The sequence below is a fragment of the Trematomus bernacchii genome, unplaced genomic scaffold (assembly GCF_902827165.1).
Source record: "Trematomus bernacchii unplaced genomic scaffold, fTreBer1.1, whole genome shotgun sequence".
NCBI lineage: Eukaryota > Metazoa > Chordata > Actinopteri > Perciformes > Nototheniidae > Trematomus > Trematomus bernacchii.
In genome coordinates, this window is record NW_022988050.1 from 14,363,827 (window position 1) to 14,391,296 (window position 27,470).

The window sequence follows — 27,470 nt, forward strand, 5'->3', positions numbered from 1 at the left end:
TTTTTCAGTTGGCATCTGGTGATTTCCCACAAACAACCAGGATTTCCGACATTTATAGACGCAATAAAACCATAAATTCCTGAAATGCAACACTTTCATCCTCCCCTGGCCTCCAAGACACACAAACTCAGACAAAGTCACTTTATTTTCCTTAAAATGTCATACTCCCGGATAAAAATACGATCAACAAAAATTAGCTTTGAAACGTGTAATTATTTCCAAAAACAAAAGCTTGTCATGTTTATCTTCTGATCTTTAATATTCATTCCTAAAAGTTAGAATAATGAAGCATAAATCTGATTAGGCCTTTCAAATCATTAGCTTTCGTAATGTTGTAAAAGTTCAAAAATGAAAACCAAGTCCTCGGAGGGGCCATGCTTGCTAAAATATATTTTATTAAAACTCTTTCGATTCAAATTAGTCGATAAATGGGCCTTTTTTTAGGCGCGAGATCGGACATTTAAAACTCTATATAATGCAAGATACCAATTCGACATATAATAATAATATGTCTGCACACATTACTGTCCATCTATATTTTCTGAGCTATTAAGATCATCTTTACTTATAGAAAAACGTTTCTCACAGTGTTGTTGGATAATTTCGTCTTTTTTTTGTTTCTTTCTGTCTTCAGGCTGCGACCAAACAAAAGGAACCGGATGCTGTAAAACTTTATGGCCTCTTCAACTCTCATTCTTCGAGATGAAACCACACACACTCCTTTTCGATTAATAAGTAACTTTGTAGCAAAACTGAAAGATGTCCGAAATAATAATAATAAAAATAGGCATGTATTATATTTAAATATGCAACCATAAAACATTATAAAATCACTGGAATCTATTTCTCGGAAAATTGAATTAAACAAGAAGGTGATTTATAAAAATATATAAAAAAAAGATAAAATATTTTGTTGACCAATAGTGCAAAAAAAAATCAAAACTTGACTGCTCATGAAAAACGTCCTTGAGAAAAGAGCAGAAGGCCTTTCTTTTTTAATATCCCTCAGTTAATCTTGAGATATGGTTTTAGTGGTGTTTATAATATCCATTTGGTTTCATTAAGCACATTCATGCTCATCAACCCCTTATAACTACTGACTTTATTAGATTCTGGCCCATTTTTCCAGAGGATTTGGATGATACATGCTGTTAAATCAGGCTTGTCTGCTTTTATTTTGGCACTGTGAGGTTTATTTGAGATAAATTCATCCCCGGAGCAAAATGTTACACATATGTGAGCACACACAGTGGGTAGAAAAAGTGAAAAAGCCATAATGGTGTTGTCTGCAGTGCAGGAGCTTATTGAGTGGCAAGCAGAGTAAACTGCAGGAGTCCAGATATAAATCTATCTATAAAGTATCATAGGCACAGTGTGTTTCACAGTTTCTCTACCTCCACTCCTCCTCTGCAGAACTTTACATCCCACTGCAGGTTGCTGTGGTTCCCCTCACTGCCCTTTACCGTGCTCCTGCTGGGGGGGGGCTAAGCGGGAGGATTTGCGGACCATGTGAGAGAAGCCAGGCCTCCTGACCAGAGGGGCCCGGGTGGAGATGACGAGCAGGCTCTGCAGAGCGGAGGGGTCGTGGGACACGTAGGAGCAGCGCAGGCCGGCTTTGGGGACGTGGTGGTTTATGATGGGGACGCTGGGACGGGACCGCGAGCAAGTGGGGGAACTGCTCCTGAAGTCCTGCCTCCCAGAGAGAGAGCCCCCCGCTGAGGAGGAAACACAGAGGAGGTCTGACTCACTGGGAATATCAGGTGTAGAGTTTAAGTGTGTTTGTTTGAATGAAAAGATGAAAAAGGGGAGGGGAAGTATACAGATGTTTAAGGTTGAAGTAGAAATACCAAAGAGTGACAATACTGTGCAAACATCCTGCATTCAAAATCAGTTAAAGTCAAAATTAGACTTTTAGAATCACATTTTAAAGTTTTCAATATACAGACCCATTTCAGAGGCATACACATTTTGTAATCCTTATAATTTATAGGATTTATATTCATGCATTCAGAATCGGAATACTTTATTTATCCTGGGGGAAATGGGGTTTTGTGACAGTTGCGCCATTTTAGAAAGACACATACATACACATCAAATGTTACAGTAAGAATGTGCAATAGACATTTGAAATAAAATAACCATATTTATACAAAAATAAGAAGTAAAAGTAAAATGTCCAATAAAATAAAATACACATATTTATATAAGCATAAGTTAAAGTAGAAATGTGAACATCATAAGACAATATATAGTATGTACAAGATATTAATGCTGAACTGCATTTCAATGTGTTCACAAATAATAATATTATTTTATTCAGATAATAATTGTAATTATACATTATTATATTAAATGTCATCTCTTATTATTGGATTTACATTGTTTATTAATTACCATAATATGCAAAGTTACTAAAGATATATGTAGTTGAGTAATTAATAAAATATTTGCCCTAAAAAATGTAGTAAAGCAAAATACATGGAATTACTCAAGTAAAGAACAGGCAACTTAAAATTGTACTTTAGTAAAAGACTTGAGTAAATGTAGTTACATCCAAACACTGAAGGAAAGATAGAATTGTATTCATCCCGAGGGATATGCAGTTGAGGTACCAATAAGGAAAGGGTGCAAATATAAAATATAAAACATCCATAAATATAAAAATGAAAGAATATCAATATCCAGATAACAGATATCCATAATCCAAAATATCCAAAATGCCAGAAATATAAATAATGTTTTTAATTGCAATTATATAATCCTATACAAGCTTTTAATTGTGTTTTTAATAATGTTTGTGATTTTAAAATGAATGCAACTGTACTGTACACAAACAGACAATATGAATGAACATTATGTATATGATCCAAACGTATTATTGTAATTGGGTTTGTTAATATTCATGTAACGAATATGATGGAGACAATAAAGAAGAACAATGGTAGGTATGAAAAGCTGTCTCTGATGCAACATTTGTGATAATAAATCATATCTTTCTCACTTTTCAGTGAGTTTCGCTCTTTTATTTTGAGAATATAGTGGAACACACATGATTTAGGATGTTTTTAGTAATTGCAGAAACAATATAGACAACAAATTGGCAAAACAGATGCTAAATATTGACAGTGTCACTGAGAAAAAAGCCCAGAGCAGCTTGTGATACTACACATCCAAAGTTCTGAAGTATGTGCTGTGTTGCAGAGTGAAGAGCGTGGAGGTGTGTTTACCTGGCCAGAGTGTCCGCTGGGCGCTGAGGCTCCGCTGTATCTCCTCCTCTCCTCTGTGCTGGCTCCCCGGCTCAGACTCCATGCATGCGGGTCTGAGCAGGCGCTGCTGAGTCATGTGGGAGTGGAGGTTCTGCTAAACAGCCCAGATACGATGTCATTTTAATCCTGCTTCATGATGATGTTTCATTAGAGCTGACTTTATCAATGATATTCACCTCAAGGGCTTTCATTTGAACAGAGTGTTATACAATCACTGACAATGAGCCAAAATCTTAATAAGTTTATTCTCCACTGAAGATTATTTGTTAATATTATGATTCGACTGCTGTTTGTCTGTTCAAAGAGTTGCCACAGTTATAAAGCAACTGTACAACCCCCTGGTTAATTCAAATTAGATTTGAAATGTAATTTAAAACCAGCAATATGGCCTCTGGGAGAACAAACAGTTTATATATATATTTATTTGAAATCATAATCCTGTGCAAAACTTGAATAATATAATGTTACAAGTCTTTTTTTCTAATTATTTGATTGAAAGACAGTAAATCCACTTATTTTTTTACATTTTCAAGCAAAATTCTCTTATTTCAGCTCCTCAAATGTGAGTAACAAATATATGTTAATCCTTTGTAATGTTGGTAGGACAAAACAAGCAAACCAAAATCCTTGTGAATGGTATTTTCTCACTATTCTTATTTTGTTATACTATTATATTGTATAGTATTAATGTTTTATCCAGAACAATTAAAACCCTTAATCTGAACAAATAAATGGAGTTGTTGGGCCCCTCACATTATATTGGATTATTTTGATTGGATTGGTGTGTCCTGTGTCTCTTTACCTGCCGTGAGACCTGCGTGCAGAGCTGCTGCTTTGTTCTTAAAGGAAACTGCATCAAAGAGTCCAACTGGAATAAAAGAAAAACAGTGAAGGGACTAGAAGCTAAAGTAAACACAATCATTATAATCAAACTGAAATTTGAGACCATACAAGGCCTTCATTCTTAGTTATTGCTGTGTTCACTTTGGCTTTTTACAACACACATACACAGTACCTTGGCGTGTTGTCTCTGATGAGGCTGTCTAATCTGCGGCTGGGTGGAGGCGTCCTGTGGGACCCCCCCTGTGTCCACCCGGCCCTGCAGCAGCTGGCTGATCTGGTCCACCACCCCGAGATCATGGAGTAATTTCTTCCTCTGGAGCAGCGCGCCGGCTCGCTCCTGCTCCTCCTGCTCCTGCTCCTCCGGGTCTTCCTCCTCCTCCTCCTTCTCCTTCTCCTTCTCCTTCTCCTCCTCCTCCTCCTCTTGGCCTTCTGCAGCTTCAGGATCCACTGACGCACTGGACTGAGGGAACTGCAGGGAGACATTTGATTCAATTTGTTTTTATTGCCTTACTGTATATGTGTGCATTTACAATATATTAGCAATTACTGTCACTGAATACCCCTGATAACACTGTTTGTTTTCACAATAAAAGATATTTGGATTTGAAATGAGACGTCCAATAGGAATTATCTTCAGTAGTATTATTGTGGCTAATTTAAATTGGGTAAGAGTCTATTTCCTCTCAGGGGTCAGCCAGTATATGAAGCATTCATCATCATGAGACATAGGCTGTTTGACTCCCTCTTGTGGCGACATGTGGACACTGCATCTCACATGATAGGAGAGCCTCACTAGCTGCAGGTCACAGTCACTGTTGGAGTCGGGGGGTTGTTCTCTTCGGGGTCTGACTGTCTCCCCCGCAGTCTCCCCCTGCAGGTCTCTCCTCCTGCCCCCCCTCTGGTCTCTCTCCCTCTGCTCCTGCTTCAGACGCAGCTCTTGTAGTTGTTGCCTAAACACATAATACACAGAAACCTTAGCATCCCTATTTGGCATTAAGTCGAATGGATTTTTATGATATTATTCACTGCAATTATATCCCCTTTTCCGAACCTAAAAATAAGAACAAAATAATAATGAATAAAAAAAACAAGATCAAAGCCCTACCAAATATAATTTCAGTAGAGGCCATCAGTTGAATGCCTCCCCTCTGCCAATCAAAGTTCTTCCTCTCTGGATGCATTTTTCTTGTGATTTACTTTTCTTTAAATTGTGCTACACATGGGAAGTTATGAAGATTTCAAGTCATGATTATCCTGGCCCAAATAATTAGGATGTTATCCTGATAATCATCAATCAAAAAAGATAAATACATAAATAGCAACATTATGTTTGAATGTCTTCTTTATTGCAGATAATTCCCTTACTCTTTTGAACCAGGATCTGTTTTTCACTTCTCTACCATGAGAGTGAGCTAGACAACACATTTTAATGGGTGGGCCGTCACGAACACAAACACTTATTTCTACTTGTATTTTTTTGTTGATCAACTCATTAACTAAATTATTATCTCAAAATTTCAGTAGCAGGTTGAATTTAATAACACCTGCTATCACTTGTGTAATGAGGCACAACCTCCTTTAACTTCAGTAAAGCTGCAGGTTTAAATGTGTGTCTTCTTTGGACTCAAAGCGCTTCATTTGTGCACAAAACGAGCAGATTACACTTTTTCACTTTCCTACAATGGACCATCTTTTCCTCCTACTGCCTCTACTGTAAGTGCATCACTAACGGCTCTTCACTAAGTTTGTGTCTGCAGGTACCTGGCACACTCCTCTCTGGCCTTGGAGGCTGCGGTCTCCTGGAAGAGCGAGCTGCTGTGTTTGAAGTACTTGTCGTATTTCTCCCCTCCTTCTCTGGGGTAGATCCTCTTGAAGCCTCCCAGGTGTTTGGCCTCGTACCTCTCCATCTGCTCCACCGTGGCTGCCTGGCACTGTCGCATCTCCTCCGACCTGCACACACACGATAGCAGTCACCGACGGGTGCCTGACCTTGGGGAAATAACACATCACTTGAGACTGACAGAACTCTACCTGGCCTCTCTGGTGCTGTTTTGCTGCAGCCTGTCCTTCACCCTGCGCCGCTCCTCTTTGGTGATCTTGCGGCGGTCGCAGGCACCCAGGTTGATGAGAACCAGCGTGTCGTAGAGTAGCGCGTCCTTCACCTCGCGGTCCAGCTGCGAGTCGGTGGTAAAACTTGGGGAGTGATTCACCTGGAATACAAAATGTACTGATCGAGTAAGATGTCTATTAACATTGGGGATTTTCTGGGTAAGATTTGATCCCCTTTAACTTTCATATAAACTCATGATGTGCAGCTAGGGACATATACTTTAAATTAAAACAAAGTATTCATTATGATATTAATTTTTATTACTGTTAAATATAATCAGCAATACTCTTTTTCAATTTTAGTTTACTTAATTTAATACAATTATTGCTTTTATTGATATTCTATCAGGCATTAGTGTTAATATGACTTCTCATACACTTGGCGTGTAGAATTGTATTGGCTTTGATTGAACCAGTCACCTTTGGGAATAATATAGTTCTTTATCTCATAAAGTCTATTGGCTAAACTTTAGGTAAATGTGTATAAAAAGATGCACAAGGCATTAAATGGATAATAGAATTGTGCAGTCCGATAGAAAATGAGGAGCCTTGGGTCTTAAGATTGACACATAAATATGATCAATGTAGAGCTACAGGAATTAGATTATACTGTAAAAGGGGGAGGCTGTGGCTCAGTGGGTAGTGTGCTGGACTTCGAATCAGGGTGATAGTAAGTTCGAGTGCCACTGCAGCCAGCATTGCTCCTGTGGGGATTGTCCACAGTACTGAATGTATGTAAGTTGCTTTGGATAAAAGCATCTAACAAATGACATGTAATGTAAAATAGTATATAATAATTATTTCAACCCTAAAGACTTGAAAGGTAACATTTTGTTACTTAAAATGTTAAGTATGTCCTCTTTGCTAAAGTATACATTTAAATAGATTTAGATTTATTCTCTTATAATAATACCTTAATACCTTTAATGCTTTTTATTGGTCTAAATCGTTTTTTGTGATTTGCAGCATGCTGCAGTTACTGATGATAATCCACAGACCTGGTTATGAATAGTTTCATATTGGAACTATTTTATACTCATAGATGACAGAAGTCAGGCTCAGTTGTTTGCAGGTGTGGTTCACAACAATAAGCCTTTTTAAACAGAGGTCAGAGAGGGTCTCTCACCTCCAGCACCCAGGGTCTGAGCCGGTGGTCCAGCAGAACATCGAAACCCAGGATCTCGAAGCAGGCGCTGCCCGTGGTGTGGTTCGGGAAGCACGTGTGGTAATTATGCTTTAGGATTGGGTGAGCAGAGATCAGAGTCTTTATGATCACATCCTCAATGTCGTGCCACATCTTGTCTGTGTTGCAGTTGATGGACTCCAGGAGCTTTGTCAGGATGGAAAGCTTACTGGGGGAGGGGCAAAAACAACAAACATGCAGTAAATATGCAGATTTTAAGTAGTGTTAGTACTATGACACAACAAGCATTGTCAATGTGTCACCGTTTGCTGCCCTTGTCCTCGTCACGCACAAAGTTCTCGCTGTTCTTGTTGATGGCGTAGTTGGTGAGATGCATGCACACATCCTCCTAACATGAGAAATACAAGGGAAGAAAGATACATCACACAAAAGACTGGGATATACAGTTACAGGTTGAGAAAGCTAGAGAAAAATGATCTGCAAGAATTTTAATAATGAAAACATTCTTTAAGAAAGGGTTTTAAACTCTAATGTGAGCATTTTCTGTTTTTCTAAATCTGCCATGGTGAAAAGTGCATCTCACTGGGTTTTGCTAGACATAAAAAAAAAAAAATTTAAAGTTATTATGCGTTTAAGGAAATTAGAATTTGCTCATATATGAAAGGGTTAGGGTTTACTGATTATTACATAATTATATAATAATTAATAATAATTGTAAATGGGAAATGTTTGTAAAGGTTGCATCTGCTGTGCTCTAATATTGTATTTTATTTTTAACCAAAAGAGATATATACTGGAATGTTAGTGCATGTCTCAGTGTAATATTTTTGTAAAAGTATTTGTTTGTAAAGCACTTTGTAATCACAAGGATTCAGACTATCTTCAATATAAACTATGGCTAAATAAGAAAAAGTTATTTAAACTTGATGAAAAAGTACATTTTTTGGGGACTTCTTTCAGCAGCGGATCATTTAACATTTTGGACTTGTATGTAAGATTAAAACAAAAATAAAATAACGTTTTTGTGTTCATGGTAATAAAGGAAAATGTAACCTATGATTGGTCAACAATAGAGTATAGAATATGTATAGACATGCTTTAGCATTTCTCACCACATTGCTTTGTGTTGGTTCGTTGTACTTGGTGGTGCAGAAGCGAGTCAGTCCCTCCTTGAACATGAATATGCTGAAAGGGTCACATGACGTCACCAGGACGTATATACGCAAGTCAAACTTGAATCCGTCGATTATGTAAGGCTGAGGAGGCAATGTAAAAAGACAAGTTCATTTCAACCCCTATGCGTTTGTGTTTCTGTGTGTATGTTTTGTATAACAGGCCGTCACCTTGGAGACGTAAACCTGGCAGATCATGTGTTCTCCAGGTTGAATGTCTTTACTTGACTTGGTGATGATGATGCCTTTGCCTTGGCAACCGGTATCTGGCTTACAGATATACGTCTTGCTTTTTTTGGCCCTGGTGTAAGCTTGGAAGTCACTGTAACTGCAAAGTAAAATCACATGAAGAGTTAGTTTATTAAGTGTGGAAGCTTTAAGAGGCAAGTAAATGATAAAGGCATTTATGTTGTTGTAATAAATATGTCTACCACCAGAGGCTGTAGTGTAGCACTACTCCATGTTCTTAAAGGGGCCCTACTATGCTCATTTTCAGGTTCATATTTGTATTTTGTGCCTCTACTCCTGCGACATGTTTCCACGCTTTAATGTTCAAAAAGCTTGTTTATTTTTCTCATACTGCCTGAGATGCAGCACCTCTTTTCACCCTCTGTCTGAAACCAGAAGAGCCATCAATGAAAAGGTTTCCCTGTAACCCCTAAGAGGCTAAATACAGAGCCCCCTTCTCTAGGCATGCATCACACTAACTTCTCAGGTGCCCTTTTCTTCCCTGTTGATGAACTCCAGCTGTGTGGCTCTCCACACCTGCTTCCAATGCTCTCACTTGGGAGTGTGTGGAGCCACTGCAAGCATGTAGATGCCTCCAATTACCCTGCCCCTCAGCCCCTAACGCACTGATGGGAAGAGGTTAGAAAAGGGTCTCACCAGGATATGTACTATTTTCATTTGTGAAGACAGGTGAATAAATAAGCATTGTCAGATGATTTCCTTTTTTTTGGTCAGATCAAGTATCAAGTGTTAATCTCATTAATGCTTTAAATCCTAATAAACACAAGAAGACCATTTGGAAGTTAAGTTAGAGAAAACTAATCCCCAGAATTCGTTTTTTTCATTCTCCTCTCAGGGCTTCCAGATATTATGACACACAAAAAAAAAACGAAATAAAAGATCAATATCACAGTGGTAAGTGCAAACTGACTCTGCAGGAAGGCACCATGTTCTGGGGAAGATATTGTAGTCTTTGGGGAAAAGCTTGAGCATACGGTTCATGTTTCTTGCCAGTAAATCTTTCCGGCAGATCTCACTCATCCCTGGGAAATGGTTTATTTTCTGCAAAGACACAAGAGACACACACAACGATGTTTAATGGGGAGGTACTCTGGTAATTATGTGAGGATTGTGTACAAAATTGTACAAGTGAGATATGACAAAATAAACCAATAATACTTATTCATTCCCAGATAAATCATAGGGTCATAACCTCCTGAATACTTCCGGAGTTACCCAATTCAATTACAAATTGATTGCTTGAGCTGAAAGGCTTTCATGATCAATGAGAAAATAAAGCAATCTCATAATCTCAATGGAAATCTATATTTTTTATTCATGTGTAGGCATATTGAGCGGAATAATTTAAATTACATTTAAGGCTATTACAATATGACAGAGCAGGAGACTAGTCCCATACAATTCATTTTCAGATTAATTCCCACAGTTCAATTCAGTTTGATTAGGGTTCAAGGATTATGGGAGTAATGTGGGTGTTCAGTGGAATACCTGGTATCGCTTCATGTCCTTAACCCGGTCTAGAGACACAGAGCAGTCGGTCCAGAACAGTGTCCAGTCGTCCCCCTCCGCTGCCTCTCTGAGGCCGTATCTGCGAGCAGCACGCCGCACTGAGACCACCAGCAGAGAGTGTATTCATTAAATCCATTTCTGTCATATTTTCTTCTACAAGATGAGCTACGGATTATTTTACAAGGTCAAAAGTATGTTGACACCCGAACAATAAACCCAAATAAAATTGTTTTACACTCTTCTGGTTTCAGTTTTTACATCAGCTGTTTGAAGCTGGCTGCAGGGATTTGTAAAGAGTGCACTTGGGGCAAAATTATTGATATATTTTGTCTTGATAAAATTCAAATACCCAACACTGAAATAAAAAAAAATAAAAATATAGGAATGTTTGTATATAGTGCATGATGTAAATATGGTAACTTGGCATCTTATTTGATCAAGTGTGTGTTATTATCCATCTCATTTTCCAGAAATTATGGGAATATATCCCTGTTTCACTCTAAAAAAATGTTTCCCTTATTGTAAAACAATTTGTGCTAGATGTTTTGCTATACAAATAAAGTTTATGATATGTTAGTTATTATTTACGCCTCATGAGCATTGGTGAGTTCCAACACTGCAGTTGGGGGATCGGAGGCACATTACTTCTACAATATGACGACAGGATTGTTTTGATTTCAAATAACAAAAGATGTTTGGTGCACAAAGCTGGTTGTGTAGATAAAACACCAGATGATAATAAAAATCACGCATTTTCCAAGGTCTAAATTTAAATTAATTCAAACATATAACTAAAACTTTACAGCTAAAACCAAGCAATGTATAGCTTGGACTAATACTTTCATAAAATAACAGAATAACAGAAATGTATGACTTAGCCATTCAAACGTACCACTTTCATATTTGCAGTTGGTGATGTTGATCCACAGTCATCTGGAAGAGAAGAGAGACAGAAAGAGGGACAGACATCTGCTTTGCTGCAAGATCCTTCAAATACTTCATTAGGCTCATCCTTTCAACAAATGATGAGGAGAAGTAAGAACATCCTAACTGTCAGTCTGCTTGGAGGTACCCGCACCTGTAAATAACAGTAGAAATGGAGGAGATGTTGTAGGAAAATACCTCTTCTTGTTTTTCTTCCTCTTTTTGTTAATGGGTGGCGGGGTGCGGATGCAGGCTTCCGCTTGGCTTTCGCCACCCTCTCCTTCTCCCTGCTGATCATATTTTAGTGCCTCATCTTTTCTGTCTGGGCTGTCCACCTGTAGACCCATCCTGGATGTGGAAAACAAAAAGAAATGCACTCATTTGAATGTGAGCAAATGTTTTTTTTAAAAGCACACAGTATGTGACAGTTTACAAAGTATGCCAGTCCACTCTTTCCCATGGTATGTTTTAATAGGCACAGCCATTGAAGCCAATGAAATTCAATCAAACAGAACAAAGGACATGGTGTAAGTGCGAGCAAGGACTCATGTTACTGTTTCCACTCCTCTCATCAGGTGAGTGCTCTGGCTGTCAGCACAATGTCAAACACCCGCATTCAAAGGTTATTGTGGCAGGACGGATACAAATGGTCATTAATAGTTTGACAAGAGCAAGTGGGAATTAAATGTAATGCCAACCAGAGCTTTTCGTAGTGTTGATACAAAAGGAACAAGAATAATAATAATGACAAGCGTATTAGTACTGAAACTAAGAATTGGGTTTCTGTTAGCTTAGAACAAGGCAACGTTTACCTTGTTGTGATATGTTGTTTTAACAGTTACTATATCATTTGCATTATTTATTTTTTGACTTTGTGTGAATCTGTACTGTCCTGTTTTTCATTCTCACTCTGTTGCTGCTTTAACTCCTGAATTTCTCCACGGGGATAAATAAAGGTCCATTTTATCTTATGTGTATCTCTTCCGTGAGTGCGCCATGTTTCACCTGACTTTTCTACGGTAGCCCACAATGGACAAACCAACTTCAGGTTACTTGAAGGCCACTTGTCACGCACTGGTAAACAAAAGGGTTGAGCGTTGTAATATTCATTTGGTTACAATGTCCACCGTTACCTTTATACGCCACTATAACATACACACTCGTCCTTTAAAGTATTGTAGTTTTTTTTATGGTTTTAGTAGTGTCCCTTTGATTTAAACCAAGGTAATAACAATTCACCCTAACGGGGAACATACAAGTGTGTAACAATTTCATGGCAAACCATCAAATATTTGTTGATATATTTTAGTCCAAACCAGAAATGTACACCTCATGGTGGTACCAGAGCAAAATTCAGAGCGTCACCAAAGTCATAAGGGTTCGTCTTCAGGGGGCCAATAACATCAGTAAATAGTTTAAATGACAATCAATGTAATAGTTGTAGAGATATTTAGGTCTGGACCAGAGTGATGAATCAACTGATCGATATAAAGCCCTGCTTCCAGCATGTCTAAAAATCCAAAGTTTATAGGAATAAACCCAGGCGGGTGTAGTTCAATTGATATAGTCTTTCTATGTCCGTCTGCACTCTAACCTGAGCACAATGGATGACAATCGTCACAGCAGCATCTCAGCTGCTCTCCTCAGCCTCCTATCTGGTGTCTTGTAGGGTTGAAAGTGGGGGCAAGTTAATTCGTGGTAATGATGGAGAACGTGGTGGCAGTATGGAGGGACATCCCAGGCACCCTGTGGGTGGTTACGGTGCTCGGTGACAGTATTCTGATCCAATGATCTGGATAATCCTGGCCCTGAACTGTGAGCTTTACATCGGGCCGAGACGCACCGCTGACCTCAGCCCGGATACAGTTACAGTCCCGCAAAGGGCTTCTCCAAGGTTTTCCCTCAGCGTGCAACAACAACAACATCAACAACATCAGGTAATAACACCTAATTATCTGTCCTCAACCAACAACGACTGGACCCAGTGAGAATTACTTTGTAATCTGCTAAGTATCATTGCATAAGATCCTGCATTTAGGCTACACCATGACAAGACATACCATCACCGTATTTCCTTTAATAATTAACTAAATAAGTACTAAAGCACTAAACACTGAAACGTCTTTAAAGGGGATACCCTTGCAATTTTTGAAATGTATCTCTTGTTTCTACGGAGCTGAGGTTTCACTGCTGCTTAATTATTTTAATGTCATGAAGGAAAAGATAATTTCTTGTCTTATTAGCTTTTCAACCTGGTTCAGCAGACTGCCTCTCACTTGTCAACATTCACAATGATGCTGCGATATTAGTAATAGTTATATTTATTTTCAAGTTAAATAATTAAAACAATATAAATAAATGTGCCGCATATTTTAAATTAGTTTTCATTTTGAGTTGTATTCATTGATTTTGAGCATTATATTGTTTTAATGTTGTAGGTTCTTTAGTGTTGCAAAAATGTGAAGCACTTTGGGCTGCATGTTTGTACAAAAGGTACAATATAAATAAGTAAAGCTGAGTTTAACTGGAATACAGGAGTGTAACCAAAGCCCACGTTTTGTCTTCAAATTGCTCATTTCATCTGACAACTGCCAAAAAGCACAAATGTGCTTGATTTGCGATGATATGAAACAGAAAAGCAACACAATTTGTCACATACTAAAAGGCAATAACACACAAATGCTCTCCTATTTTTGGTTAAATAACTAACAATTTCTTTAAAATCAGCACTAATCATCTTTTAGTTCTAGTAATCAACTTGCCAGTTTATTTGAAACAACTAAAGCCTTAAACTGCCACTTAAAATGAATGCATGTCTGGTTAAACAACATGTTAAATTAACTTTGTCGTCATTTTTAAGACTGCACTACTACATAGACTGAATATTAGAAACACATCTGCAGACTGTATGCATTTAAGATTATTGTAACTTTTTTAATTTGTAAATGAGTAACCTTGTTTACCGTCTTCACTTCAAGAAATGGCTCTTACTCACCTGCAGTGTTGAGCCTACATCTGTGAGGACAAAGGTGATGGAAGATGCTGCCTCCCTTATCCGTCTGCTTTCGTCTTTGGTACACAAATCCTGTTTCAAGAGCTCTTTAAGACGCTGTCACACTACTCAGTAGAAAAACCAATGATCCACATCTCCACCTCGTGCACTGTCTGCCACTGGAATCTTTGAAAAAAGAGAATAGATTTGTATCCTCAGTTCAGATTGACTTACACACTCAAGCAATGAGCCCAGTGGTGGATCTGGTGACCAATTAGAAACTGTGGAGACAAACACCTGATCCCCCATGACATGATGGGAGAGCAAAATGAGCGGCAATGAGCCCTCACTGGGAGAGGAGAGAGATAATCCCTGATATTTGTTCACTGAAATAGGAGATGTCTTTTTCAACAGCTCGAGTTGTTGAATTTAAATCTGTGCTGAAAAGCAGAGTGACAGTGTGTGGTGTAAGTGAACAGGTTGGACATCCATCTTGGAGCCAAGTTGAAATGGAGAACCTTCAGTTGAAGCCTAGTCTTCCATTGAAGACATTAAAAATGAAGTACAGGCAGAAGGGGAAATGCTGGTTAAAGTTGTAGACAAACAATACAATGTGTCTTATATCTCCCAGGTGTCAATCTGAAATAAACAAGACTGGATGAAAATATTGAGGGACAATAATACGAAAAGCACAAAATCTTGGCGTGGATGCAACCCTAGCTGATATCCTTTCTTGATTATCAATAAATCAAAATGTATTAATAATTAGTTGATATCCTACACCCTTTAACACTCTCTTATCTTTCTTTTGTCTTTATTATGCTTGCCTGCTAAGCTTCCACCACTAAAGTCTGTTGCTGGATTGTCTGAATACTTTACTGTATTTAAAAAGGCGTTTAAACTGCATGACTAAGTGAGAGTCACATTGGCAATAATAATTTAATCTGACAAAGTATTTTTATGGAGAGATATAAAATGCAAGTAGGAGAAATTAATGTGATCCTGTCTTTTAAATATTATTAAATAATGTCTCAGGTGTGTCATTAAATAACGTTTTTTTTTTTTTAAATGTTGTCAGTAAATAAAGTACAACTTAGTGAATTGAATATGCAAAGAGGTGACAATGTCATTTTTTGCAGAGCACAAAGGAGGGCTATGCTGTGAGGCTCCAAATAAATAGATCATGATCTTCCTCAGTCAATGTAACAAAGTACATTTATGTAAATACTGTACTTAAGCTAAACATTAAAGCTACTTGTACTTTACTTGAGTCTTTTTTTATTCATGCCCCTTTGTACTTAATACACTACATTTAAGAGGTAATGTTCTTTTTATCTTACTTCAATTATTTGACAGCTATAGTTACTTTACACATTCCTTCTTTGCAAACATAAAACAACCAAATAATGTATTAGTTGTAATGTAACAGTTAGAGTAATGTAAAAGTTTTACTTTTAACAGAGTATGTACAGCGTAGTATTAGTAGGCTATTGATGTAAATACCTTTTCCACCCCTGCTCGTGAGAGACTTCTAGGTAGCATTTATTTCACCTAAATTAGGCCTAACGTGACGGCAGTTTAGTTTAATACGTTTTCTATTTGTGAGCAACATCTCTGAATTGTATTTTTAATGTTTAACACGAGTGTTTGAAAGTTTCAGGTAGTCATCATTTAAAGAAATCAAGATTAAACATCGTGAGCTAGCAACATGAGTTGTAGCTAGCTATATGCTAATCATTTGTACTGTATAGTTGCTATGGTAACGGAATGCTTCAGGCTAACTGCCAGCTAGCAGGAGACGTTAAACAATTAACTTTTAGACAAGTACAAACGTCATAAACGTGACATTACCGCTCTACATAGGTGAGTATTCTCGTTACCGGCCAACAAACTAACCGAGCATCCTTGAGTAACGTGGCTGATGTCAGGAGGGTCGTGTTGTAGTCTTCTCGGCTTGACACACAGTGGGGACGAAACCTACAAATGTAAACATGAATGAACTCGAGGCCAACACGCGCCGTGGTGCCTTTTTTGAGTGGAACGTCCTCCGTTACGCCCTTAGCCTATCACAAGCCGGGGGTGTGAGAGTTCTCGTGTCTGATTGGTTGTTGGCTCATCGACCAGAAAAGATACATAATAAAACATCCACAGGTGTACCTTGCAGTTTGTTTCAAGATAAGGTTTTCTGCTAAAACCACGTAATTCTCATAGAAAATCTATACTTGTCTCTCTGAAATTAAAATTTAGATTATTAGAAAAAAAAGTTCCATCACACAACAGGTGATCTGTTGTAATTCATACCTTTCCATCCTAAACTATATCTATAGATTCATTTATTTTCAATATTTATTTCCTAATAAGTGTAGGCAAAAACATGTATCAGGTGGTACTGTTATCAGTTTTATTTATTTATGTATTGGTTAATAATAGTGCATTTGTTTTAAATATTATTTGTGTAACAATTGTTTTTTATTTTGAAGTGTATTCTTCCTACGTCCTTTGACATTATGGTTAATGAAAGTTAGCATGGCAACATTATATTTCTTATACTTGAAAATGATATTGTTATGTTATTGATGTACTCATGGTATTGATGTGTAAAATAGTTACTAAAGTAAAGTAGCATAAAAATGGTGGTGAAAATTATAAATAAAAGTTGCAGTGAAACGTGTTTTTTTTAATATTATTATCAAGAAGCGTCGTTATTGATCAAATAAATACATCTTAATAAAAAATGCATACACACACTAAATCACAGAGCTCTCTTTAGTCTCATCTCCCAAAGTATGCTGGACCTTTATGTTAGGAGCCTGTCATGCAGAAATGAAAAGAAGGAATATATAAATCACACACTGAGTTTTGAACTGAGCAATGTCTAAGGGTTTATTGTAGTAACATAATTACAAAGATCATCACACGTATTCAGTGTTTGGCTCCCTCTTGTGTTTTTATGTCACACTGCAGAAGATAGGAGTGAGTGAGTTGTTTATATTGGCCTACAATTCCCATAATTCAGCATACGGGACTTTTCTCACGCAACTACTGATGCCTTTGGAACAATCTGAAACAAGGCAGCTATGTATTTTATGTGTACTTGGGCGTTTAGCCTGGGTATGTAAATCTATTTTAAATGTGTAGTAAATTAGTAACACGTAGGCTACAACACATAAAACTGATAGCAGTCTATTATCCATACATAATGTAGAAAATGGAAACTAAGTGGGGATGTCGGTCAAAGAAAAGAGATATAATAAAGTGTAAAAATGGAAACGAGTTGATTGCAAAAATAGAGTGCAAATATATATATATATATATATATTATATCGCAAGATATATAGCCTAATATGAATTAGGTGACAATTATTAATTAGCCTACCTTTTTAAGTATTAATCACATGTTTCGGAGTTGTATTACTTTATGGTGTTTATCGGTTTAAGAATCTTAATATATTCTGTAAAATCACATGAAAAAGTGAAATTATGGGTAACTTTTTTTACTGGGACATTTTATGTGCACGTTTTGTCGGTGTTTACGAAGTTGGTACTACAAATATCCGAACAGAACTTGAACTCATCACAGCGCCTGAATCCGACCTCCTGAAAAGACGGTTGATGTCGGTGTTGTGACAAGTGCCTGCAAATGTAAGTTTCGTGTCTTTGTTTCAACATTTAGTCAGAAAATGTATGTTTATTAAGTAGTCTTGAAGAAGTAAACTATTTTGTTTATTAAAGTTAACATCTTATAATGTTTCGGGTGCGGTCTTTGTTGCCGCAGCTCACTTTCGCTTTCTTTATTTTTATGTTTAAAAAACGTTAATTACTCTCTAAAAGTTTGTTAAACAGATTAAATATGAGCCTTAGTGAGAGGCGAAATCGTTTTAATAAACGTTTAAGCCTCTTTAACGCTGTGTTTCTGAGTTCATTTTGAATGCGTAATGGATTTGGAGAAAAATGAAACTTAAGGTTGGGGGCTGTGCGCTTCAACAACAACAGGAAGAAGTGAGCCTGAGAAAACACGGGTGCTGATATCTGACATTTCCCCTGCTGTCATGTGGTTATCTTGTTTATTGGCTGCAGCTCCCCATGGAGAACCCCGCAGAGGCCGAGGACCGTAATCCCCACACCTTCTCCCAGGTGGTGTTCACTGACACCCCGTACTCATACCCGCCTTCAATCCCCGGCATCACCTGCTGCTACACCCTCACTGCTGCCTTCCAGCCGAACACCAGGGACTGGGTGGGCATTTTTAAGGTGAGGAAACAAATGTAAAAGTTGCTTTAGCAATACATAATCATTGTAGTTCCTTCATTATTTGATTTCATGTTGGTATGGACATTTCAAATCAGTCACAGGAACACATTGGGAAAATATGTTTAGGCCTAGTTTAGTTGATTTCCAGAAAATGTATTCTGATGAAAACAGGTAATGAAAAAAGTACAAATGTTTCTAAAAAATTATCATTATTATTTGGCCCACCCTGATCAAACATGATACATCTAAATTCAAAGGGCAACATTCAACCAGATGAAAAGTACCTGTGCTCTTGTGATTTGTTTTTATATATCTGCGTGGTGCATTTCTTGTTTTGTCTCCTCTTCAGGTGGGGTGGAGCTCAACAAGGGATTATCATACCTTTGTATGGGTGGAGCCATCTCTGGATGTGGTAGGGCAAGAGTCTGCCAACAGGCAAGCTTATTTTAAAGGTAAGGAATAGTTTCACTTTTTCCACAGGGTGATAATGCTTAGTCATGTTTGTTACGTGGCCTTCAGATGTCTCGGAACACTGTGAGTGTAAAGTGTAAACAGGTCATGAGTAATTAGTGGCTCTTAAATCTGTTTTATGCGCTGCTATGATGACACACATCTGATCCTTTGGCTCAGTGTTGTTGACATAATCTCTTATTCAGTCTTCTATTAAAACTAGGGTCAGATTTTATTTTCTCTCCACTTTCTAATTTCTCAGAGCTTCAAGATATTTAGTTTCAGTGTCTTTAAAGGTTGCTCCTAACAGGGTTTTTTTCAGTATTGACATATCTGCGGATTCTTTTCTATATTAATTTATCGTATGGTCTATAAAATGTCAATAAATAGTGAAAATGTATATCCCAGCATCTCAAGGTGAAATGTTTTGTTTGTTCAGTCTATAACCCAAATATATTTAATATGATATATTTAACAGAGGAAAGCAGGACATCTCCATATTTTGGAGGTTTCCTGCAGCATTTATTTGCTGTTTTTAGACATATTGATCAGTTAACTAAACACCTCTACTGTCTTTTAGACCAGTGGCTGACAAACGTTTTTTTGAGGAACTAATGTATACTTGTGACTTGTCATCACAGTTTACTGCCTCAGTGTGGACCTCAACTTCTTTCTCAGATAGTTTCAATTTTTTCCAAAGTATACATTCTCCCGCAATTAACAAAACAACAACACAAGAGTGAGAGAGTGTTTCTGCTTGTAAATGAAGTGACAACCTAATTGACATGTTGTGTAACTTTTATTAAGATTTTACTGATTATTTACAGTGATTAGAATTATGACATTTCAGATTTAAAAAATAAAAAGTCCTCTCACAAGTCTACACATTCCCTACTTACATTTTCTTAAATGTCATAATTTGTATTTTAGCCTGTAAACAAGCACAACCCAGGACACACTAGGAGTTTTAGAAGTTTTAACTGGCCTTTTTCACTATTTTCTGACTTTCTACAGGCTGAACAACTGATTAATGAATCAACAAAGAAAACAAACTTTAGTTACAGCCCTGAAAACATTGTAACAAGCTTTTGCTCACTCTGTTCCTGTCCCATCAGAGTACTACCTGCCTAAAGATGAGGTCGAGTTCTACCAGTTCTGCTACGTGGACAGTACTGCTAAAGTGCGAGGAGCCAGCACTCCTTTCTGTTTCAGAAGTCCAGAGGAGCAAAGCATGGAGGGCATGGATGATGACCTCCTGGTTATTACAACACAGGTATCAAACGCAAATGATAGATGTGGAGCCAACACCAGCGGGTGTATCTTAAATCAATACATGACCACTGTAGAAATATTTAATAATCAATTAGTACTTTTTGCAGAAGTGTGATTGGCTGAGGATTTGAGCACTTGTGTAACAGACACAACTGTTTATATGTAATGAAAACAGAAAGAAAGGTGAATCTAAATAAAGCTTTATATTGATTCAATGTGTTTTTCCGAACCCAGGAGCATTTGGAAAAGAGCGTACAGGAGAAATCTAATCTGCAGAAAGAGCTGGATCAGATAAGGAAAGAAAACAAAACCTTAAAAAATGACCTACAGAAGGAACAGCAAGAAGCTGCCAGCTTAAAGGTTTGCTGAGAGATAATGAACTCATTGCGCCATGGAGAGTTACATAAATATTGAACTTTGATGTTTGACATGGTATGATTTCTTTCTACAGGAGCAGAATGATCAGAAAGAGAAAGAAATGAGTCAACTGGTCAAACAAATGGATCAAATCAAGGGAGAAAATGACAACTTACAGAGCACCTTACAGCAGCAGGTGAAAGAAACGGACAACGCAAAGGTTTGTATTTCAGTCGTGTGAAATCAGTTCTGCATCTTCGGTGTGAAGACTAACCTTGGTGTGCCGTCAACAGGAGATGTTGACCCAAATGACAAAGCAGATGGAGACGCAGCAACATGAAGCCACCGTGCAGAAAGGACGTAGTCAAAGCCTGAGTTTGGATGGAGAATCAAAGCAAAATGAGGTAAGATGATTGTATCTTTTTTGCTGTTAAAGGCTCTGACAAAATCTTTTATAAATCATATGTTTTCTTACAGAAATACAATCGAGCCGTGATAAAGATCAACCAAATGAAAGAGGAGCGCGAGGAGCTGAACAGGAAGATCAATGATCAGAGTGCGGAGATTTCCACGTGAGTCGAGTCTGCACGTTTTATTATTCATCATCAAAGTAAAATTGTTTCTTTGCCTGCAACAGCTTTCTTTGGTGTGTTTTAGGCTAGAATCTAAACTCAGAGGAACTCAAAGGGAACTGTTAAAGTTGAAAGACACTGACCAGCTTCTCCAGGTAAATCTACTTTGTAGCAGAGCGCCTGATGGTGTTATTTTAGATTGTTTCTTTTAGTGTATTTGACTTTTCTACTCTGTCTTTGACATTCAAAGCAGAGCGCATTGGTTTCTATCCTTCTATATATTTTCACTTTTCTAAAACTGTTTTTTTATACAGATGCACACAAAAACTATTTTGATGATAGATTAATTTAGTCACTTTTCTTAATTAGTTGCAGCCCTATACAAATATTTGCAGACTTACTCTTAAAGAGCAGATCATACCGGGAATAGTACACCCATAACTATAAAGTAACATCACAAGTTAAATCTGTTCAAAAATGAGATACCTTTGCCACTATAAACACCGTTCTAACACTTGTTGCACTGACGTTATCAGATCAATCTAAAAAATAAAAGGTCAGATTAATAGATTACTATTAATTAATCCAGTTCAACATTTAAATCTTGTATTGAAATGTGTGTTCTTTACCTTTGGCAGGTTGACCTTCAGAGCAGTGAGAAAGAGAAGGAGAGGCTCTCTGTGGAGCTGCAAAAGAGGCAAAGCCTCACACACAACATGGACGACCTGAAGAGGCAGAACCAGGAGTTGCACAAGAGGCTGTCGCAGCAGGAGACTCTGCAGAACTGTCCCGAGGACAATCTAAGGGTGGGAACAAAATACTAATGATTTTAATACAAACAACACCAGGACTCTTTATTTATGCTAAATGATTATTGCTGTTTTCTCTCCAGGAGAAGTGTCAGACTCTGGCCAGCCAGCTACAGGAAGTTCAGCTGCAGCTCGTGTCCGAGAGAGAGGAAGCCAAAAAAAGTGTGAGACAATCTGAGTTTCTGGAGAAAGATCTACTGGAAGTCAGGGAACAGTCGGAGAAGATTATCAAATCATTGGAGAAGCAACAACGGAAAAGTGACAAAATAGAGGTAAACTCAAAAAATTGTAAAAACGGTTTAGCTATATTATGTGGCTACAAGTTCAAGCTATCGGTCGGTAGAGAAGTTCAGGTCAAGGAAATCTTAAAGGGGCCCTATTTTGCACATTTTTTTGCTTCATACTAGGACATGTTTAACACTGAGGCTTGTTTTCCTTCATTCTTTTCAGCTACAGCTCGCAAATGCACATGCAGCCATCGCAGATATAGAGGGCATTGTAGAGGACAAGGAAGATATGATCCTGCTGCTAAGACACGAGAAAGAAGGGCTCCACAAAGAAAACCAGGTACGTGAACACTTTTTCGGTTTCAAGTGGCCTCTTTTTTTTAAATGTATGTTATTTAAGTTATTTAGATTTTAAGGGCATAACATTAATTAGTGCCAATTTCTGAAAAAGAGAATAAACACAATACCATTCATTTAAGTAAGTGAGAGTAGAAATGTATTTATAATAGTAGAAATGTATATGCACATGTACAAATGGTTACACCATGTGGTGATAGATGCTAACTGTATTTCTTCCGTCAGAGTCTTAATAATGATATCGATGGGCTGCACAGAGTTTATGACGAACTCCACTCAGTACCCCCCGCTGACTTACCGTCCAGGCAGCCTGAGAGCCCCCCACACGCTGCCTCTGCATCACCCACCGACAACTGGCAGCCGCAGGAGGACACACCGGAAGTGCATGTGTACGACACCATAGGTGAGACAATTATTTTTGCTGTATTTAAAGAAGAGAGATAAAAAGTTAATTCCAAGTATGTTTTTCTCGCAGTATTAAGGGTAGGTTCACTCAAATCACAAAATGAAAATGAATCCACAAACACTTTCCTATCTCGGACAACTGAGACATTGGAGGTGAATGGATTTTCAATTGTAGAGCTTCAAGAAATGTAAAATGATAATGGCAACTTGTCTTTCCCAGAACCTGTCACCCGTTTACTTGAGGTAATATCTAGTACCAGACAGGAATAGACATCAGTGTTGGGCTATATGACGATATTTATATACCATTAGGACATAAATCTGTCAACCTCCAAAGACATAGCCTCTCTATTTAGACATAAGAAGCTTTTACTTTAACAGTTTTAATGTGTGTCATGTTAGGGGAAAATGATGTGTTGCTTTATGATTTAAACACAAGTTACACACCTTTTCTTAGGTATACTAGAGTATAGAAGTATTATTTAAACAAAATAAAACAATTACTATGTGCACAGTTTGGCTCAGGAACACTAGCATTAGCCGTAGCGGCAGCTTAAACTCCAAGGGAGACTTTTTTTGTAATGTGAGCTACAGTATGTGAAACTGAGAATGGGTTTAACTGTTTCAACTTGACTTTTTACTAGGATGTCGGGTTTGTTCTTTTTAGTAAAATGACCTTCATCCACGTTGAGTTATTTTGCCTGAATGATTATGAAACTTAAAGGGGCCCTATTATGCTCATTTTCAGGTTGATTTAGGCCCCGGCTCCACGGGAACGCATACGGCAAAACGCATAGGAGTAACGCAAACGCAAACGCCAAAAAGCTTCCGCCCACACGCAATATACACCGGATTGTGTCAAGCTCCACGAGACGGCTCCGTTTACATCCAACCGCTGGAAAAGCTGCAGTACATATGCCGAGCCTGTACGTGGAGCTGTAACTTCCTCCACAAAAGCAGCAACTTCCTCCACAAAAGCAGCGAAGAAGAATGGTTGTCATGGCTGCACTTCTGTTTATTCTCCGCGGTGGGGGCCGAGGGATCCGGGCAGAGTTTTTCGCCGGTCAACGTGTGCTAAAGTTTAAATCTTCCGGACAAAATTATAAAAGTGCCGGTCAAAGGTCTTATTTGATATTTATTGAGCTTTAAAACAAATGAATAACGACGATATAATGATATATAATAATAAAATACACGGAGCCTGTCTCTTTTTCCTCTCTTCTGAGAGCGTCAGTGTCTGTCTCATGCAGCAGCTGATCCAGTAATGATGACTCGACAGTAAAAATAAACATATTTATAACTAGTTTAGGTAGTTTGAGAGGTAATTAAAATAGCTAAGGGTGATGATCTGACTTGAAGTGTGTGTCTTCCTCCCGCTGCATCACAGTGGCAGGAGCTGCGTGTCTCCGTCCTGTCAGATTAGACTTCACTCGCGTTTATGTCCATATCGAGATAAAGATAAATAATCTGAATTCAGTGTGCAGTGTACTTTTGCGGGGGTGAGCAGCAGAGGTGGGGAGAGGCGGGGCTTTTGCGTCGTCATTATCAGAAACAGATGACCGTATAGGCTACCACACGGACCCGTTGGACCCCCCAGAGCGCTCCATTCCCAGATCTATCCACCTTTGGACCCGTTGTCGTTTGGGTCCGTTTCTAGCGTTACGTTACGGCGTCGTGTAGCAAAAAGGACTATACGCAAGAGAAATATGCGGATTCAACCCGTTTTCGTTCCCGTGGAGCCTAGGCCTTAGCTGTTAGCTGGCCGGTTTTGTGATTGGTCAATCGCTTGAGATGTCCCGCCCTTTAGCCTATCACGTGAAATGTGTTGGAGCACTAGCCAATAGAAATTGGAGTGTTACATAGTGATGTCCATATACTGAAGTAAACAAAGGAGTCAAATGGAGGCGTTTCAGGGGGGAGAAACTCCCTCTGGAGGGAACTTTGGGATTTTAGCCTTTGCAGACCATTTACATGCACAAAAACCTATATAACACACTACAGGAAAAGAATACCCCAAAAAGCACAACTGGGTCCCCTTTAAGTTGTGCTTCAGGGAAGGAATCTTTTATGGAAGCAGAATCTATTTGCAAAGCTTGGGAAGGAATTCAAAATATTTAGTATAAGATTCAGCTGTAAAATATTTAGTTATTTTGTGATGAATTAAATGTTGACCACTTCCACTGTCTTGTAAACCCATAAGATACAAGACACAAACATATACATTTTTTATCATTCAAAATCATAATATGTATTGTTATTTATCGTTAGCATTAACATGTATTAACATCGGGCAGATTTATAAAAATGTCTATGTGCTCACGTTATTCATTTGTCAGACATTTCATTTGTAAGATAAACCATAAAAAACATAACCTTGTTGTTAAAGTTGTTATATCTACTAACCATTTCCCAATATATTTTCCAGAAAATGCATACACAGGAAGTGCTGAAGACACAGAGCAAGAGGTAAGTTAAATAATATTAGTACATCATTAGGGAAGGAAGGAAGCCACAACCTCACCTGTCCCATCACTCAAATGATTCATATCCACAACATGTGGCAGCTGTTCTTCTATTTATATTTTCTAGCTCTTATTTTTCATATCAGTATTTGCTAAACATCCCTCTACATATTTCTCTGACACTATGAACAAATGGTACTAAATGGAAACCTATAGAAGTACCAGCTAGTTAACAGTCCGTTTTATACAACCTAAATTTCGTACATTAAATGTATTAGGGCCATTGTAGGTAAAATAAATAAAGCAGCTGGGAGAAAAAATAACTTGATTATTCTCTGAGATTCATAAAATGTCCAATTTTTCAAGGTAAGGCAATGTGGTTCATTGACAAAACCACAATGTCCGTTCATATGCGAGTCAGATAACATATCATTTTCCTACAATGGCCCTAGTACACTTTTGTCATTTCTAGTATTGAAACAAACTTAGGCAACCGTCAACCCATCAAAACACACACTAAAAGAGAAATCCTCCCTCCCTGACGGAGCTCTGGATCTAACACTTGAGCTTGAGTGTGCCTTGGCTGTTTACCGTTTATTTTTTAAGGAGGCCTTTACACGTAATCCGCTCCGTATTTTGTTACCGTCTCTATTTCAGCAGGTGCTGGTGTGTCGTCACTGCCAGGAGAGCTTCCCCGGCATAACCCAACACGAACTGGAGCAGCACGAGCAGAGTCACCGATTTTGTCCCTACTGCACGTTGATCTGTGACAACATGGAGCAGGCGCTGTACGAAGATCACGTCTACGGCCACGAGCTGTGAGAAACGGCTGGAGAAAGCAAACCTCTAACAAGATGGGTGGTCATGTGTAAAAGGACCATGTTGATATTTTTTGCACACATTTCCTGTTTATCAACTTTACTATAGATCATTTATCAAAGCATACTTACGCTTTCTGAAGGGTTCTTTCCATTCGTTACTGTCCATCATGCAGATATAAGCAGCTGTTAAAGACATGAATCCTACCTGATTTACAGCATGTAATCCATCATGTCCTCATTTATTTTGGGCAAATGTTAATGCACATAAAAGTACACTTCTCCAGAACTGGGCAACATTTGAAATGTTTTGATAACTGGTTTTCGTCTATTAATACCGGAATCCCAAAGTTCTTAAATATTGAATGCTGTCTAAGCATAAATCAGACATGTTTTGCCTAAACAAAAGTCTTAACACTGGCGAGTATTTTTCTCTAAGATTTGTGACTTTAAATTTCAAAATATATTTATCTTTACTTTATTCTCATGAATATACTTTTCTTTTATCTCCGATAATATTACTTTTTTTTTTACTTTGAATCATATCTTAGGTGTTTTTTGCTTCATATATTACTCTGAAATTATAATTTATATATAATATAAAGTCCCTAATATGCTATTGTAAAATTGACCCTTCATTTTTGGATTAAATCTGAAAATGTATGATTTTAAATCCATAACTTTTCCATCATAGAAGAAATAAATGTTATGATCACTATGATGTTTTGGACATAGGGAGATGAAAAATAACTGATGTTCGGAACCCAGCCCTTACAAACCTCCATAATAAAAAGGTATAAACATTAAAGTAGACAATTGAAGGACTTTCAAACCTTTGAGAGGTGATTTTCATATATTGTACTAAAATAAATGACAACCATTATTTCCATTTTTTTAAACCCATGGTATGCTTTGTCAAATAAACAGCAGTAAGGTATACAAGACTTTCTGTAAAAAAGGCAAAAACATGCTTAAACAATAGACTGTTCCATTGGGTTGAATAAATCATTAAAATGTCATTTTAAACTTCATATATGTATTCACCACAATTCTATATTTACAGTATAGCTTTGCACTTATCTTTAAGAGAAAATTGTTGATCTAGTATAACCGGATCGTGCTGATTGAAACATTGTATTCACCTTCTGTTGATTTGATTTTAAGCGTGTATATGACAGAATGAGGTTGAGCGATGTGAATGTTTTGAAGGATCAATTCAATTTAATAAAGTGCATTTGAATATTCTGCTGACGTAATAAAAAACAAATGGAAAAAATGCATC

The 27,470-nt window shown here is 37.7% G+C and overlaps 2 protein-coding genes across 4 annotated transcripts; one reads left to right on the forward strand and one right to left on the reverse strand.

Moving 5' to 3' along the window:
* Window positions 1-1,322: 1,322 nt before the first annotated feature.
* Window positions 1,323-12,210, reverse strand: ttll6 (tubulin tyrosine ligase-like family, member 6). Its single transcript, XM_034119121.1, has 16 exons — window positions 12,126-12,210; window positions 11,415-11,564; window positions 11,185-11,222; window positions 10,272-10,390; window positions 9,694-9,824; window positions 8,706-8,862; window positions 8,475-8,618; window positions 7,665-7,750; window positions 7,345-7,570; window positions 6,141-6,319; window positions 5,871-6,059; window positions 4,885-5,059; window positions 4,282-4,578; window positions 4,069-4,134; window positions 3,228-3,360; window positions 1,323-1,715 (listed from the first exon to the last, which is right to left on the reverse strand). The coding sequence occupies exons 1-16, from the start codon at window positions 12,176-12,178 to the stop codon at window positions 1,450-1,452; spliced, it is 2,409 nt and encodes an 802-aa protein (XP_033975012.1). The 5' UTR covers window positions 12,179-12,210; the 3' UTR covers window positions 1,323-1,449.
* Window positions 12,211-17,749: 5,539 nt separating this feature from the next.
* Window positions 17,750-27,466, forward strand: calcoco2 (calcium binding and coiled-coil domain 2). 3 transcript variants are annotated; one of them, XM_034119123.1, is made up of 15 exons: window positions 17,750-17,850; window positions 18,286-18,459; window positions 18,809-18,911; window positions 20,025-20,182; window positions 20,416-20,541; window positions 20,633-20,758; window positions 20,832-20,942; window positions 21,016-21,110; window positions 21,196-21,265; window positions 21,749-21,916; window positions 22,003-22,191; window positions 22,370-22,486; window positions 22,729-22,906; window positions 25,334-25,374; window positions 26,031-27,466. In XM_034119123.1, the coding sequence occupies exons 2-15, from the start codon at window positions 18,292-18,294 to the stop codon at window positions 26,190-26,192; spliced, it is 1,812 nt and encodes a 603-aa protein (XP_033975014.1). In that variant the 5' UTR covers window positions 17,750-17,850; window positions 18,286-18,291; the 3' UTR covers window positions 26,193-27,466. The 3 variants fall into 3 exon arrangements, with proteins under 3 accessions (XP_033975014.1, XP_033975015.1, XP_033975013.1); XM_034119124.1 differs by having other exon boundaries at window positions 20,633-20,734; window positions 26,028-27,466; XM_034119122.1 differs by having other exon boundaries at window positions 17,751-17,850; window positions 26,028-27,466.
* The last annotated feature ends 4 nt before the right edge of the window (window positions 27,467-27,470 follow it).